A 15,958-nucleotide genomic window follows, 5' to 3' on the forward strand; every position below is an offset into this window, starting at 1 on the left:
AGCCATCCAGGGCCTGGAGGAATCTCTTGGCCAATTAAGGATTTGGGCTTCTATGTGGTTAATCGGGTGTTGAGGGTATTTTTTGTCCAGTCAGGGTCTGAGCATAGTCAATCAGGGTATTTCTGAGTAATCTGAGGCTAAAGTCATGTCCTTTCCCATGAGGCCTTGGTTCAGAACCCCAGGATGGACCCCAAATCACTTCCTATTGATGGGGATGGTGGGGTCCTGTTCCAGGAAGCCGCCTCCTCACTTTCCAGAGCTAGAGAGAGGTTGGGTGGGGGTAAGGGGCCAGGCTGGGGCATTTGTGGGGTTGGGGGGCTCTCCAGGGTGGGAGACTGGTATCTGGGTCTTGCCTCTGCCCTGAGTGGCCTTGAACAAACCCCTTGCCCCGTCTCTGGGCCTCCTCCTGCCTGTGTCAGGTTCTAATTGTAGACTCTGAGAACCCTCCCACCTCCCCCCACTGACCACCTTGGGTCTGTCCTTCTTTAAGACTGGACATCTCTAGCCACCGCCCCTTGCTGGGGGGCTCAGCTTCCTGAGGGTCTGGGGTTCCCTTCCTCACCTCCTCCTGGAAACTTGAGGGTATTTTTGTGCAACTTCCTCAGGCTTTAGGGAACTCTGAAAAGAAGGGACAAACCTTCAGTTGTTTTCTTAGCCCCTCTGCCCAGCTGCCATTAGCCTGGCTCTTAAAGAGCGAGGCCCCTGTTTCTGCCATCCAACCATGAAGTTTTCCATCTGTTGGAGGAGACTTTGGGGCTGAGAGGAGGGGGGATCCCAGCCCACCTGAGGTTCCCCGAAGCCCCGTTGTTTGCAGCTGCTGGAGTAGTCCAAGGACCTTCCCCTACCTGGGCGGGGGAAGGCTCTAGAGGCCTGGGAGCTGTCGCCTAAGTTCTGTCACCTCCCTCTACATCAGGCACTTTATTGCTGGGCCTCAGTGGGCTGGATTTACCCCCCAGCTCTTCTGGAGTCTTGAAGGGAAGAGACTGGAGGGCTTCCTGGAGGAGGCCGTAGAGTGGGCAGGGTCAGGTGGGGAAGGAGGCCAGCAGTGAGTCTTTGCACTTTGGGGCAAGGGTTGGGGGCCGGTGACTACCCTAGACTTGATTTTGTAGTGATTTGTACAGAAATAAACGCACCTAAGCTCCAGCCCCATTTCCTGTGTCTGAGTTCTAGCTGTCTCTCTGGCCCACACCTTCCAGGGAAGGAGTCCGCACTCCAGCAGAATGGCCGGCTTCTTTGTGAATCATGCATTTTACAGCCTGGGTGGAGACCTGGTGGCCCTGGGGGCTGGGGGTGCAAGGGCTTCCGGAGCCAAACTCACCTGGCTCTGCCAGTCTGACCTCCCCCTGCCACTGTTACCTTAAGCAAGTCACTCCCCCTCTCAGAACCCCAGCTCCCTCTGGGCTGAAACCAGACACTGCTCTCAAGGAGGTCAGGATCAAGGGAGGGGAGGGGCCCGAGGCAGGTTCAGGGCAGTGAGGGCTGCATGGGGCCCTGCAGCTGTGGAGGTGAAGCTCTTCCTGAGGACGCTTCCTGCAGAGGTTTGGAGGGGAAGAGCGTCCCACAGGAAGAGAATGGGGTGGGAGAGGATGACATTTCTGTCCCAGAAGCATGGGGGATGGGATGGAGGAGGTTGATGGAGAGAGGCAGGCAGTGGGGTCAGAGTTTGGCTGTAAGCAGGGTGGGAAGGGTGGGGGGCGGTGCCCAGGGAGGGAGCTGGAGTATCCTGCAGGCCTGAACTGGAGGGAGCCAGGCAGGGCTGCGGCCCTGGCCAGGTGTGTGAGCTGTGGATCCCTCCAACCTCTCAGCGAAAGGGCTTGTTTACTCCAGGTTGGCAGGAGGTAGGGGGTCCGTGACTCTGGGAGATTACAACCTGTTTAGTCAGATAAGATGCCCTTGGGAGCGGAGGGCTAACAAAGGGTGACTGTGAGACAAGGGGACGGAAACGAGTTCTCCTGGGCACCGCGCCAGCGGGATGGGGCCCACGGAGCTGGCCGGCGGCGAGAATGGCCCCGCCTTTGGCTCGGCTCACAGGTGTATTCACTCAGTCGGTAGCCACGTGCCGTGTGCTGTGTTAGGTGCAACTGATGAGGGAGGGGATGTCAGGAGGGAAGAAGGGCCCGAATGGAAGCCTGGCGGGGGAACCAGTTCAGAATCAGCAAGCAGGACTTTGATGGAAGATGTTGAGAGCAAGAGGCCTGGGGTCTAGTCCTCAACCGCCCTCCCATGCTCCTACTTCCTCAGAACAGACCCAACCGAGACGGGGCCACCCTTGGCCAAACTTAGCTTCCTGAAGCCACCTCATCATGGCCAGCTTTGCTCTGAAACCTTCACTGCTTCCCACCGTGGTCAGGACCAAGTCCGCCTCCTAGTTGGGGGTTCAGGGCCCTCCCGTGAACCCTTTTACCCGGATACCTCTGTGAGGTACCCGTACCCCTCACCCGTCCTTGGGGGAGGGGGCATCTCCCACCAGCTGCCAACCTCACATGTGTTGCCTGAAGCAGCCACTCCAGCTGTTTCCTGCGGATGCTCTGCTGTCCGGCCAGGCCCGCCCGGGGCAGCTCCATAGCCCAGCCCCATGTGCTGGGCGCGTGGATCCAGCTGTGCACCTCAAAGACTGGCCGCCTCAGATGTATCCCCTGATGCCGGCTCATTGGAATCCTTTTTAGCTAGAGTATTTTCAAAAACATTTTTTTAAATTGGTTTCTTTCTGTATGGTTATATTTTAGGTATTTTTTTATGTTTTAAAATAACTTGAACTATACAAACATGATGGCCTTCCCTGGTGTCTCAGATGGTAAAGAATCTGCCTGCAATGCAGGAGGCCCAGGTTTGATCTCTGGACCGGGAAGATACTATGGAGAAGGAAATGGCAACCCACTTCAGTATTCTTGCCTGGAGAAACCCACGGACACAGGAGCCTGGCAGACTATAGTTCATGATGTTGCAGAGTTGGACCCAACTGAGCGACTAACATAACATACAGACACTGTAAGATAGAAAGCAAGGGGGTCACCCAGTTCTATTCCCTGGTGACAGTCTAATCTCCCAGATTTTTCTTCCATGTACCTTTTTCATTTCCCTCCCTCCCTTCCTTCCTTTTTCTCCTTCCCTAGTTCTCCCTTGCTTCCCTCCCTTTCTCCTGTCTTCTTTCTCTCTCTTTTTTTTCTTTCTTTAGATTGTAGCTGGGAAAAAAAAAAAAAAAAAATCCTGAAACTTTAATAACACAGTACTGGTAGAAAACCCATAGATCATATGCAAAGGAAATAACAAAAACAGGTGCCTAATATATATTTTTGTTCAGTCTGTAAGATTTCAAAAATTTTTTTATTGTGGTAAAAAAAACACACATAAGATTTACCACTTACCCATTTTTAAGTGCACGGTTTAGTAGTATTAAGTATATTTACATTGCTTTTTTTTCCATTGTGAAACAGACCCCAGAACTTTTTCATCTTGCATATCTGAAACTCTAAACCTATTAAACAACTGCTCAGAATTTCCCCTCCCCTCCGCCCCTGGTAACCATCACTCTTACTTTCTATTTCTACAAATTTGACTGCTTGAGATCCTTTGTTTAAATAGAATCATACAATATTTGTCTTTTTGTGACTGGCTTATTTCACTTAGCCTAATGTCTTCAAGGTACATCTATAGATGCTTGTTGTATTTAAGAAATGCGTAGGGAAGACTTTAAGGCAGAAGTGAAAGTCTCGCCTTCACTCGGGATCCTGTGCCCACGCTTGCTCTCTCTGTTCTGCTTTAGCTCGTCAACTTTAAGACACCATTGATTTGATTATAAGACAAAGCTACTTCAGGGACTTCCCTGGTGGTTCTGTGTCTGAGACTCCGTGCTCCCAATGCAGGGGGCCCATGTTCGATCCCCGATCAGGGGACTAGATCCCACCTGCTGCAACTCAGAGTTTGCATGCCACAGCTAAAGAGCAAAGATCCCATGGGCCGAAAATGAGACCCAGCGAAGTCAAATAAATAAATATTAAAGAAAAAAGTTGAAAAAAAAGATACCATTGATTCAGTTATTAGACAGAACTATTTCAATGACTTCCCTGGTGGTCCAGTGGCTAAGACTCCACACTTCCAATGCAGGGCATCCAGGGTCGATTCCTGGTCAGGGAACTAGATCTCTCTTGCCACAACTCAGAGTTCACATGCAGCAGCTAAAGACCCTGTGTGCAGCGGCAAAGATCGAAGACCCCAGGTGCTACCACTAAGACCCGGCACAGCCTAACAAATAAATATTAAACAAGCAAAACCAACCTCAGAGATGTTAGAATGGAGAAAAAAATTCTAGGGCTAGATTTTACGCCACACACATACATGTTTAGCATTGTTTTCACTCAGGTGGGATAAGATCAATGCAGTTGGGCCTTTAGCCTCTTCCTCTTGCCCCACTAGCTACATAGCCCTGCAGCTTCCCTTCTTTCGCTAACTCTAGGGCGGTTGCCAGCTCTCCACCCTGACTGTCCGTACCACTGCCCCTCCCCTCAGTCGGTCCGCACCGGCCCTAGTGCACGTTCTGTGCCCGCTTGTGGGATTCCTAAGAGCAGAGAGTCACACTGAAATTTGGCTTCATCAATTTGCTTTCCCCAAAGGTTGCGCCCATGCACACAACCACCTACAGCTTTCGAGAGGGGCCTTTCATACAATTTCTAGGGCAGACTCTGACCCACGACTCACCCCTCCCACAGACGGGGAAGCTAAAATCCCAACGAGTAAGAACCTTGTCTGATGTCACAAGTGGCAGTGTTGGGGTTAGACCCAAGAAGCCTCCTGGTATCCAGGCTGCTGTTGTTGCTAAAAAGAATCCACCCATCTAAGGTGGCCTCACTCTCCTGAGAGTCTTACCCTCTCACTTAAACACCTTTCATGGCTCCCTAGTGCCTGCAAGACAAGTTCCAGATTCAACCCACTCTACCATCTGGGGCTGCTGCCTTCAAGGTCGTGATATGGTCTAGCAGTCAAGTGCATGAGTTCTGAAGCTACGTGGTCCTAGGCTCTCATCTCTGCTCTGCTACTTCATTGAGCAACTATTGCTATGTGCCTATCTCATGAAAAATGCTGGGTAAATACTTTGCTCTCTACCTGAGAACCCCGGGCAAGCTCTTTTACAGCTGTGACCCTCACTTTCCTTGTGTTTAAGGACTGCAGACATGGTCTGAGTCCAGTGCTCTGCCCAGCACCTGGTGCCCAGTGAGCCTCATTAATGGGAGCTGTTCTTTGTATCAGGACTGTCAGTCCCATTTGTGCCCACAGCATTCTTAATGTTCCACATCCTCAAGCTGGCCTCACTGGGAACTGCCTGGCAGCTGCACGGGGCAGGGCTGTTTTTTTGTTTTCTGTTTTTAATAATCGTCTACACTACCACTGGCTCAGACGGGAGAGGGGAATGGCAACCCACTCCAGTGTTCTTACCTGGAAAATCCCATGGACAGAGGAGGCTGGCGGGCTACAGTCCCTGGGGTTAGAAATAGTTGGACATGATTGAGCACGCGCACAGGCGCACAGCCACCGGCTGGGAGATGGATATGTAGGTGATCTTCGGAGTTCTGGGGAGTTACAGTCTCAGAGAAGCTCTTGGGGTCCCTTCCAACAGAGGAGGAGGAATTCTGGGTGGCTGTTGGCCCAGAGACTTCGGGGCAGGATCTGAGGAGGGGCTGGGGGCTTGTCTGGACGCCAGAACACATACTTTGGTCCCCTCCACCCCTGGTTCTGGCCTCTCTCTCTGCCATCGGTTTGCTGTGGGGTTTTGTGCAAAGAGCCTCTCCTCGCTGGGCGTCAGCTTCCCCAGTGGTCATAGAAGAAGCCCGGTCCGGTCCCCCTGGAGTGATGCAGGTACAGTGGAAACAACAGAGGAATGAAAAACCTTCGGGAAGCAGTAAAGTGCTGTAAGCGTGTGCAGGCAGGCCCCCTGGGGGTGCTTGGCCTGGCTTCCCACCAGGGCTCCGCTCTGGTCCAGTGCTCCCTCCCTTCCCGGTGGCTCTCCCTCCCTGCCTCCCTGCCTCCCTCCCTCCCTCCCTCCCTGCCATCACGGAGCGCCGGCTCCCGGCATGCCGCGCGCCGCTGACAGCCTTATAAATAGTCGCCTTTGCGGGCGGCTGGCGAGGACAGGCAGGGCACGCACTGGCCCCTGCGCCCACCCTCACCCTCCCCCCAGGTCAGTGTGTGCCCGTGTGTGCGCCTGTGCACGTGTGTTGGGGCGCGCCCCTGCCGGGAATGGGGAAGTTGCACGCACCTGGGGGGATTGCGTGTCTGTGCGTGTCGGGGTCTCCTCGGGCTTCGTGTGGCTGTGCTCCTATCCAGCTTGTGATCTGTAAGTATCTGCCTGGCGGCATTCTCCAGGCTCTGCGCTAGGTGTCTGTGCCACACTATGTGTGTCCTGTGGTTGGGGGGGTGTGTATGTGTGGTGTTCTCCCTCCCGGCCCCCGTGACAGTCACCCCTTTGTCCCGCCGGCACTCCTGGGGCTCCGGGTCCCTGCCCTTGGCCCATCTCAGCTGGGGACCTGGGAGGGGAGCTGTGGCTGGGCTCCCTGCCCCAGGGCCTGGGAGGGGTCAGCCTAGGTGTGGGGAGGAGCTACCCTGTCATGTCATTTTTAGTGCTGGGGGGACGGGAAGCCCCCTGGATGTTTGGCCCCCTGCCCCAGTCTCCTGAAAGGGCAGGGGCTCGGAGGGAGCCCTGAGTCAGCCCATGGGGCCTTTCCTGAGTGCCATTCAGCTACCTTCCTGGGACCCTCCAGCAGCAGCTGGACTCAGCTTGGGGGTTCGCGCCCAGAGAGGGGACCCCAGCTGCCCAAGGTCACACAGCTGAGTGATAAGAGTTGGGACTTGAACCCTAGCCAGTTGCCAACCACTGAGAAGGCTGCATCTGGTCAGGAGCTGGGAGGCCTTGCTCTTGCCTTGTGATTGAGGTGAAGTCGTGGTCCTTTTGGGCCTTGGCCTCCCGGGCCCCTCAGCAGACCACCCAGTCATGTGAGGAGTTGCCGTGGTCCTGACCTGGGGGCCTTATAAGGCCTGGGTGCTGAGCCCGTAACCCAACTCTGCCCTAGACCCTTGGCCTCTGTGAGGACTCCTCACAACCCAAGTTATTTTGGACCAAGAAGCGGCAGGTGCCAGCAGGGCAGAGGGGCTTAGGTTACCAGGAGGGGGCGGGGCGGGGTGGGTTGGGGTCCAGGCCACTCCTCGGGGCATCGCTGCAGGCTGTTCCTGGCCAGGGGACCCTCTCCCTCCCCCACCAGCGGCGGAGGGCCACTGGCAGCTCTTAGCCTTCCTTCAGCACACTCAGCAGGAAAAAGGCTATAGCTCATACCCCACGGGGGGTGGGACACTCAGCAAGCTGCTGAAGGACCTAGCAGATGCCAGGCCCAGGGCAGTAGAAAACACTGCCCCCAGTGTGACCCCAGCCAGGCCCTGGGGCAGGTCTCTCCTCCTCCCCAAGCCTCACTTTCCTCCCAAGACAGCTGTGCGGATGGAGTGAGGCCCCCAGCCCCATGCTCTTTCAGGGCCAGGCCCGGAGGGGTGGGACACAGGCCTACAGTCAGCGTGGTGTGTGAGATGCTGGAGGCCGGTCACCTGCCGGTGTGGGAGTGGAGAGCAGAGTCCAGGAAGGCTTCCTGAAGGAGGTGGGACCTGAACTGAGTCGTCAACAATAGCTTCTTGGGGAAAGGCATTCAGGTGTTGGGTGCAACATTAGCTGGGACCTGCAGGTGGGACACGATTGTGGTGAGTGAGGGAGCTCCAAGCAGTTCAGGCAGTGGCCTCCAGGGGAGGGCTCCCAAGGGGACTAGATTGCTGGGCTCCATCAGCTACGTGAGGGTTTATTGGGGGGATGGAGGGGACCACAGGTGGAAGTGTTTTAAAGCAGGCAAGGATGTGGTTTGATGCTTGTCAGAGAAAATCCTGCAGGTTGCCTGGTGGGGTGTGGAGGCGGTTGGGGAGGCCCATGGGAGACCGGGCAGTGGCTAGTTTCCCTGCTTGGAACAAGGAAGTGTCGGTGAGGATACAGCCTGGAGGGAAATTCTGGAGCGAGAGGGCTAGGACGTGCTTGTGTGGGATGGAGGTGGGTGGGGAGAAGGGCGTTCACACTGACCGGGGACTCTGGCTGGGCGATAGAGCACGTAGCTTCGGATGATGTAAGGGCTGTTTAGAGGCTGGGGGTCTCTGGGGTCTTTGGGTCTGTCCAGGGGCTGTGTTTGTGGGAGGCTGGGGAGAGAGGCCTGGGCTGGCTGGGCAGAGATGAGGGTCCAGGGAACCTGAGGCCAACAGTGAGAGGGCAGAGTAGGGACACCGGGCAGGGGTCCCAGGCAGAAGGAATGCTGACCCAGGCTTTGGGGTCAAAGGTTAAGGCAAAAGGGTGTGTGGTGGTTGCTGGGAGCCTTGGGGAAGGCTGGGGGATGAGGAGTGAAGAACTGGGAGCCACAGATGTGTCGTGGCAACTCCAAAGAGACTGATGGGAAGGGGAGAGGGAGGGAGACCTCTGAGCTGTGGATGCAGAGGGGTGGGATCCCAAGAGGCACTGGGCTTGACTGACAAGCTGAGGGGAAAGGGGTGCGAGGTCCTCAGGCAGGGAGGCGGCAGGGGCCATGTCGGGGTGGAAGTTGGGCCTTCCACCCAGCTCTGCTGCGGAACAGCAGAGAGGCCCAGTATAGCATGCTGTGTGTGAAGCTGGAGGCCAGTCACCTGCCAGTGTGGGAGTGGAGGGCAAAGTCCAGGAAGGCCTCCTGAAGGAGGTGGCACCTGAACTGAGTCCTCAACAATAGCTCCTTGGGGAAGGGCATTCAGGTGTTGAGTGCAACATTACAGGGGCGGAAGCCAGGGGACCCGCTCAGTTGAGAACCACGCAGGCTGTGGACCAAGTACAGACCCACAGCTCTCTTCCCTTTGGCCTCTGTGTCCCTTCGAGCATCCTGGTGCAAACCCCTCCTAGATGAGGGCACCTTCCTGCCTCCCGGGCTTTCCTCCCACTCTGGGGAGCGTTGTCAAGGTATCAGGCAGACGCAAGACCCAGGGCCTGTTTTCCGGGACTTGGGAGGGAAACAGTTCAGCAGTTGCAGGAGCCTCTGTTTACGCCTCTGGCTGTCAACCTCGCTCTTGAGTGGGCGGGAGGGGCTGCTGCCTGCCCTGCATGCGACAGGTGAGGCAGTGCAGGCACCCCGAGGAAAGGTGACTTCGCTAAGATCTCCCAGCCTCCTGGGCCTCCCCTGCCCCCAGCGGCCCCTCCACCCTCAGAAGACCAGGCCAGGGCCTGGCCCCCACCTTGGGGGGCTGGCCGGGGGCAGAGGCTGGATGTCCGAGAAACCCCCTCACTCGGCTGCCTGTGCCCTTGTCTTGCAGAGCGCTGACTCGGCTGCCCGGATCACGGCAGGATGGAAGGTATGGAAGTGCCTCTCCTTGCCCGCTCACAGCCTGGGCCTCAGTGTGCCCATCTGGTAAAGGGGCGTGCTTTCGGGAAATGTGCGGGGACTGTTTGGAGGTAGCTCTGGAGCTGCTGGAAGGACCTGTCTGGGGGCCTCCGTCATCTTTCTCGGGCCTCTCGCGGGATGTACCAGCTCCAAGATTAATTTTAGAAGGAATGAGGCTTCCTTGAGGCTTCTCAGGGCCCCATAGCTCACCTCCTACACTGGTATTTATAGAGCTGAACCTCTGGCTCTTTCTGGAGAGGGACACAGTGCTGGTGAGGGAAGGCCTGCCCTGCCCTGCTTGAGAGGCCTCAAGCGTGCAAATGCCAAGGCAAACAAGGACACGCTCCTGCCCCTCTTCCATACCAGTGGGGTTGAGTCTTCAGCATGTCTTGGGCCCTTCTGGCTCCTGCGGGCTGGGTCCTGCAGGGAGACATGGGCAGAACGCCCAGCTGGCCTGCCTCCTGGCGGCACCACCCGTCCCATCCCTGGCGCTGGGTCCGGGCCCGGGTGGCTCTTAAAGGAGCCCAGAGGGCCCGGCTGCTGCTACTGCCTGAGGCCGGCAGTCGTCCTTCCACCCCCGGGGCTCTGAACATAGGTACGGCTGGGCTGTGGCCACCCCCCCACGCCCAGGCTTGTGCCCTTTCACATGGCCGCAGACGATGGAAGCCCAGAGAAGTCATTCTTCTAGCAGCTCCTCAAGACCCCCAGGAGCTTGCCAAGCTCACCTCCCCCTTGGCACACAGCGAGCTCCTACTTCCTGAGAAGCGGGGAAGGCTGGGCAGCTTGGGAAGAGGCCCCCATCCAAGTTCAAGCAGGCACCTGCCTCCAGGCCTCGGTCCCTTCTGTATGGTGGAGCTGCCATCTGGCTGAGTTCAAGGCGGAGGTTGAAATGCAAGCTCCCTCCCGCCCTCTCTAAGCAAGGGTTCCATGTGCCCACCGCAGCCCTTTTTCCCGGCAACCGTCTCCAGGGCAACGTATGTTGTGGTTGCCAACTCCACACTGGTACCGCCTACGGGAGGCAGGCGATGGGCAGGCCCAGAGCCTGAAGGGGGAGGCTGGGGGACACAGCAGACCAGGACCATGGGGGTCTGCTGCTCGGCGACAGACCCCCGCATCATGGAAGACTCTAGAGCCAGAGGTGACCCGACACCTTGGTCCAGCTGCCCACAGGAAGGGGCCATGAGGGTGGGCGTCCGAGGCCCTCAGCGTCACCCTCACGGCCTGTGCTGAGCCTGTGACTTCCAGGCCTTGGTCCCTGTGGGTCTCTCCGCCTGGATCATCCTCACCTCCCCGGCCTGTCCCAGTCTCTGCGTTTCCCTCGCCCCATATCACTCACTCTGGGCTGATTCATTTGCCTCTCTGATGCGGTGATGAGCAGTGTCCGTCCCTCTGCCTGGGGCTCAGCTACAGGCCTAGGACCTCAGAGGTGCCTCTGGCTCCTTGTCCAGTGACTCACTTAACCTCCACTCCCCTCTTCTCTCCCGCAGAGAAGCTGAAGAAAACCAAGATCATCTTTGTGGTGGGTGAGTCCAAGGCAGGCGGGTTGAGGCAGCAAGAAGGGCGCGGCTTCAAAGGCCTCCCGGTGGGAGCCTGGGCCTGGGGGGCACCCTGGGCTCTGTCCCCCTCCTCGCTGGGTGACCCGGGCAGACACCCCCATCCCTGCAGGGGTCCCATTTCTCAGGACTTCTGAATGGGTGGGCACTTGCAGGCGGGCCCGGTTCGGGGAAGGGCACGCAATGTGAGAAGATTGTCCAGAAGTATGGCTACACCCACCTCTCCACCGGAGACCTCCTGCGGGCCGAGGTCAGCTCGGGCTCAGCTAGGGGCAAGAAGCTGTCAGAAATCATGGAGAAGGGGCAGCTGGTACCACTGGTGAGTGGGCCCCAGCGGGGTGAGGGTTGGGGGGCGGTGGTGGCCCTGCATGGACGCCAACCAGCAAAGCCCATGACACATCGGCAGGGCTGGCCGTGACCTTCCCTGGCTCTGAGAGTCCTCATTGCCGTTGGCAGAAAATTCCTTCCAGAAGCTCCCAAGAGCCTCCAGGACCTGCCTGCCGACACCCTTCAGCGCCCCTCCCCACACCCCTGAGTCTTCACCCCCCGCCCCAGCTCTGCACCCTCCCAGCATCCCAACCTTTCTGTCTGCTCACATTCATCCTACTCCTTCCTGCCTGAAATGTTGCTTCTTCCTCAGCTTTCAGACCTTGCTGACTCCCTCAGATTTGGGCCAAGACCCGCCCCCCACTTTAGGCTCCCGCCCTCCACTTTAGACTCCAGTCGCCCACGCTTCTTTGCCAGTATATAGCCCATGTCATTCTTGGAAACTGTAAATGAACTGTGTAGCGGTCTGTCTCTTCAGCAGGCTGTGAGCGTGCTGAGGACAGGGAAGGTCTGCTTTGTTCAGAGCTGTGTCCTCAGGGCTCAGACAGGAGGCTGGAAGGAGGGGCCCAGTCATATTATTGAGTGAATGAAGAAATGAATGGATGATTGAATGAATGGCCCAATCAATCAAGTCTTTGTAATTCAGAGGCGGCTTCCTGGAGAGGGCGGCTTGTTTGGGAAATCTGTTAGGGCAGAGAGCATTTCTGACTGTGGGGCGGCATGTGCAGAGACTTGAGCAGGGCCTGGAGAAGAGGGGCTCATGACCCTCCTTTCTTTTGCTGCGCCCCCAGGAGACAGTGCTCGACATGCTCCGGGATGCCATGGTGGCCAAAGTAGATACTTCCAAAGGCTTCTTGATCGACGGCTACCCCCGGGAGGTGCAGCAGGGGGAGGAGTTTGAGCGGAGGGTAAGTGCAACCCCGGGAGCTGTGACACGGAGCGGGCAGGCAGGAGCTGCCGTGATGGGCAGTTTTGAGACGAGGGAGAGATAGACTGACCGTCGGAGGGTGGCAGGGTGGGCAAGGAGGAAGACCAGGATGACTCTCTGGAGGTCTTTCTGAAGTCTAGAGGAAAATGAGTAGAAGAGGAGGCAGTGGGCTGGGGGGTTCACAAACCTGGCCGTGGGTTCCCGTTCAGCTGTTTGAGGCCTTGGGCCAGTCATCCTGCCTCTCTGAACCTCCGTGTCTCCAATTGCAAAATGGGGACAGACATTATCCTTGAAAGGTAGCATGGAGGCTACAGAGAATGCATCCTTTAAAAGTGGGACTTGGCACCCTGTGAACACACAGTCAGAGGGGCAGGAAACAGCATAGATGGCGCTGGAAGGTCAGGGGATGTGAGGAGAACAGAATCTGTGGGGCAGGGCAACTTGAAGTACCATGGGGAGGGAGGTTCAGGCCGGCTGAGGTCTTGAATGCCATGGGGGGAGTCTAGTCCCCTTCCAGGCACCGCGGAAGTCTGGCTGGACAGAGACAGCCTTGAGGAGGAGGGCTTTGGGCTGCCTGGCACAAGTGCCCTCCAGGAGGATCTTCTCCAGGGTGGGAACACCTCACCCAAACACACACATGTACAGGCAGGTGACCATAGGCATACAAACACAGGTACATGTACCAACAGACACGCATGCACAAGGCCAGAGGCATATGTACACATGTACACAGGCATGTGGTGTACACGCCCACACACTCATGCAACATGTGTGCAAGGAAGCAGGGTGTAGCATATCCCAATACAGGGACACACAGAGATGCACACATGTGTGCACTGAGATGTACGCACATACGCACATGTATACACACAGATGTACACACACATGCACATACACATGTACACTCAGATGTATGCACGTACACACGTATACATACACACAGGTGTATTCAGGTATACACAGAGATTGTACACATATACACACACACAGATGTACACACATACATACACACATACACAAGTGTACACACATACACACATCTTTGATAAATGCCAATACCTCTGACGTCACAGGCCATAGGGGGAAACAGGAAACTGCAAGTTCCTAGGAGGAGGGAGAGGTCAGCAAGGGTGGATGGGGACTCAGGGGCAATTCTCAGCAGCAGGGCCATATATGGGGAGGACCTGACATCTTACGGGGCTGGGGTAGGACAGACTTCCATCTCCACTGCCCGTCTCTGTGAGGTTGGGCCATCTTTGGGCTTCCACAGCTTTGAGCCTAACCCAGTAGAAATATACCATATTTCTTTAAAAAATATATATATTTTTGGCTGCTCCAGGCTGCAACACACGGGCTCTTTAATTGCAGCACTTGGGCTCTTATTTGCAGCTTATGGGTTCTAGTTCCCTGATCAGGGATCAAACCTGAGCCCCCTGCATCAGGAGTAAGGAGTCTTAGCCATTGAACCACCAGGGGCATCACAACACCGTATTTCTCAACCTCTTAGAGGCTGCAGGACCTCAAGAAAGTGTCTATCCTGGCCTGGGATTCAGTTACCCTGTCTGTGACATGGGGATTGGCTGGGCTTCCTTTGAGCTAGGAGGTCTTGGATCCTGAAGTCCGATGCCAGGCAGCCCTGAGTATGTCCTGACATACCAGCTGTGTGACGTCATTTCAGGCCGTGACAGTCACGTCTAGAAAATGTGGTCAATGAAAGACCCCATCCTTCCTGGGGCGGTTGTGGGTGATACTGTGGGTGCTGGACTTGGCACAGGGCCCAGCTCCACTGTGTCCTCCAGCCTCTGGAAACCTGGTCTGCTTGGCTCTGGCCACCAGGGGGCGCCTGGGCCTCACTGAAGGAGGACTGGTCGACCTGGTCCTTCCAAACCTTCTCCACAGATGAAATGCTTATTCCAATGACAGTGACATTGTTGGGAACTCCCAGAGCTCAGCAGCCTCTTGCCCCTTCACTCAGCCCTTGTTCCTTAGTCAGGCTCACATCGGCTCTACAGGTGTAAGATGCATCTACCTGCCCTCAGGGGCTCCAGGTCTGCCTGGGAGAGGGATGTTAAGTAAATAACCAGAAGGCCCTCCTGAGGCAAGTCTTCCCAGGTGGCTCCATGGCTCTGCCTGCCAATGCAGGAGCTGCAAGATATGAGGGTTTGACCCCTGGTCAGGAAGATCCCTTGAAGGAGGGAATGGCAACTCAACCCATTCCAGTATTCTTGCCAGGATAATCCCATGGACAGAGGAGCCTGGTGGGCTACAGTCCATGCAGTTGCAGAGTCTGAAGCAACTGAGCACACACGCACACACTCCTGCGACAAGCTCAAGGCAGAAGTAAAGGGCACTGACTGCAGAAAAGTGAAAGAGCATGTTAGTCTGTCAGTCTTGTCCGGATCTTTGTGACCCCATGGACTGTAGCCCACCAGGCTCCTCTGTCCATGGAATTCTCCAGGCAAGAATACTGGAGTGGGTTGCTGTTTCCTTCTCCAGGGGATCTTCCCTACCCAGGGATCGAACTGAGTCTCCTGCATTGCAGGAAGATTCTTTGCTGTCTGAGCCACCAGCGAGAGCATCCCAGAGAGCTGGGACTGTGGTTGGGGCGGGGGAGGGGGCATCTGAGAAGACTGCCCTAGAGGAATGAGATTTTAGCTCAAAGCAGAAGGCGAGCTCTTGGTGTTGAGGGAAAGGGTTTCTGACTGAGGTTCCCAGAATGAGCAGAGGCCTGGTGAGGCAGGGGTGAGAGCCCGACCACAGCCAGTCATGCGGCTGAAGCCAGGACAGCAGAGGCATGAGGAGCATGAGATGAGGAGGGCAGGTCAGGTGAGGAGTTAGGACTTTCTCCTGAGGGTACTGGGGAGCCATGGAAGAGGTGTGAGCAGGGGAGGGGCAGGGCAGATCGGTTTGAGGAAGGTTCCTCAGACTGCCCTGGGGAAGGGCTGGAAGGTCTGAGTGGGTCTCAAGCGGGCCTCAGAAGTGGAAAGTAGGGGAGAAGGTGGCCCCAGGGGGCGGGAGTGGACCCGCTGTAAGTAACACCCTGCCGGCAGATCGCACATCCCACGCTACTGCTGTATGTGGACGCCGGCCCTGAGACCATGACCAAGCGGCTCCTGAAGCGCGGAGAGACCAGCGGGCGCGTGGACGACAACGAAGAGACCATCAAGAAGCGTCTGGAAACCTACTACAAGGCCACAGAGCCCGTCATCGCCTTCTACGAGAAACGCGGCATTGTTCGCAAGGTGCAGGCCCAAGAGAAAACCTGGGTCTTTTCCTGGCGTGGCCTCCAATTGCTGTCACCCTGGGACAGGCCTCCTGTCTGGGCCTTGGTTTCCCTCACTGGTTGGGCAAGAGGCTGCTGTCCACTGTGGCTGGGCTAGGGGAGCCTGGCTTGGCCTCTGGGGGGGGGTGGGGTCAGCCCCCTGCCTTGGTGGGGTCCACCCAGCCCCCTCACCAAGCCCCGCAGGCATCCTGCCCTCACGGCCCGTCTCCCTACAGGTCAACGCAGAAGGCTCTGTGGACAGTGTCTTCTCCCAGGTCTGCACCCACCTGGACGCCCTCAAGTAGCCAAGCTGGAGCCCCCTCCCCAGCGAGAGCCCCGCCCCACCCTCGTCCTGACTCGAGGCCTTCCCGGCCTGAGCTCAGCGCCTCCACCCTGGCCGGCTGAGCACAGGCAGAGGAAGCCACTTTATCCTGTTTTCATGGACAGCCGAGCACTAAAGGAGTTTCCAAGGACA

At 56.8% G+C, this 15,958-nt stretch overlaps 1 protein-coding gene across 2 annotated transcripts; it reads left to right on the forward strand.

The window, feature by feature from the left end:
- The first annotated feature begins 6,091 nt into the window (after positions 1 to 6,091).
- Positions 6,092 to 15,958, forward strand: AK1 (adenylate kinase 1). 2 transcript variants are annotated; one of them, XM_065928389.1, is made up of 7 exons: positions 6,092 to 6,172; positions 9,346 to 9,384; positions 10,901 to 10,936; positions 11,122 to 11,285; positions 12,085 to 12,201; positions 15,272 to 15,463; positions 15,720 to 15,958. In XM_065928389.1, exons 2-7 carry the CDS (start codon positions 9,378 to 9,380, stop codon positions 15,786 to 15,788), a joined length of 585 nt encoding a protein of 194 aa, XP_065784461.1. In that variant the 5' UTR covers positions 6,092 to 6,172; positions 9,346 to 9,377; the 3' UTR covers positions 15,789 to 15,958. The 2 variants fall into 2 exon arrangements, with proteins under 2 accessions (XP_065784461.1, XP_065784462.1); XM_065928390.1 differs by lacking the exon at positions 6,092 to 6,172 and adding an exon at positions 6,199 to 6,328.

Source organism: Muntiacus reevesi, chromosome 3 (assembly GCF_963930625.1).
Source record: "Muntiacus reevesi chromosome 3, mMunRee1.1, whole genome shotgun sequence".
Lineage (NCBI taxonomy): Eukaryota > Metazoa > Chordata > Mammalia > Artiodactyla > Cervidae > Muntiacus > Muntiacus reevesi.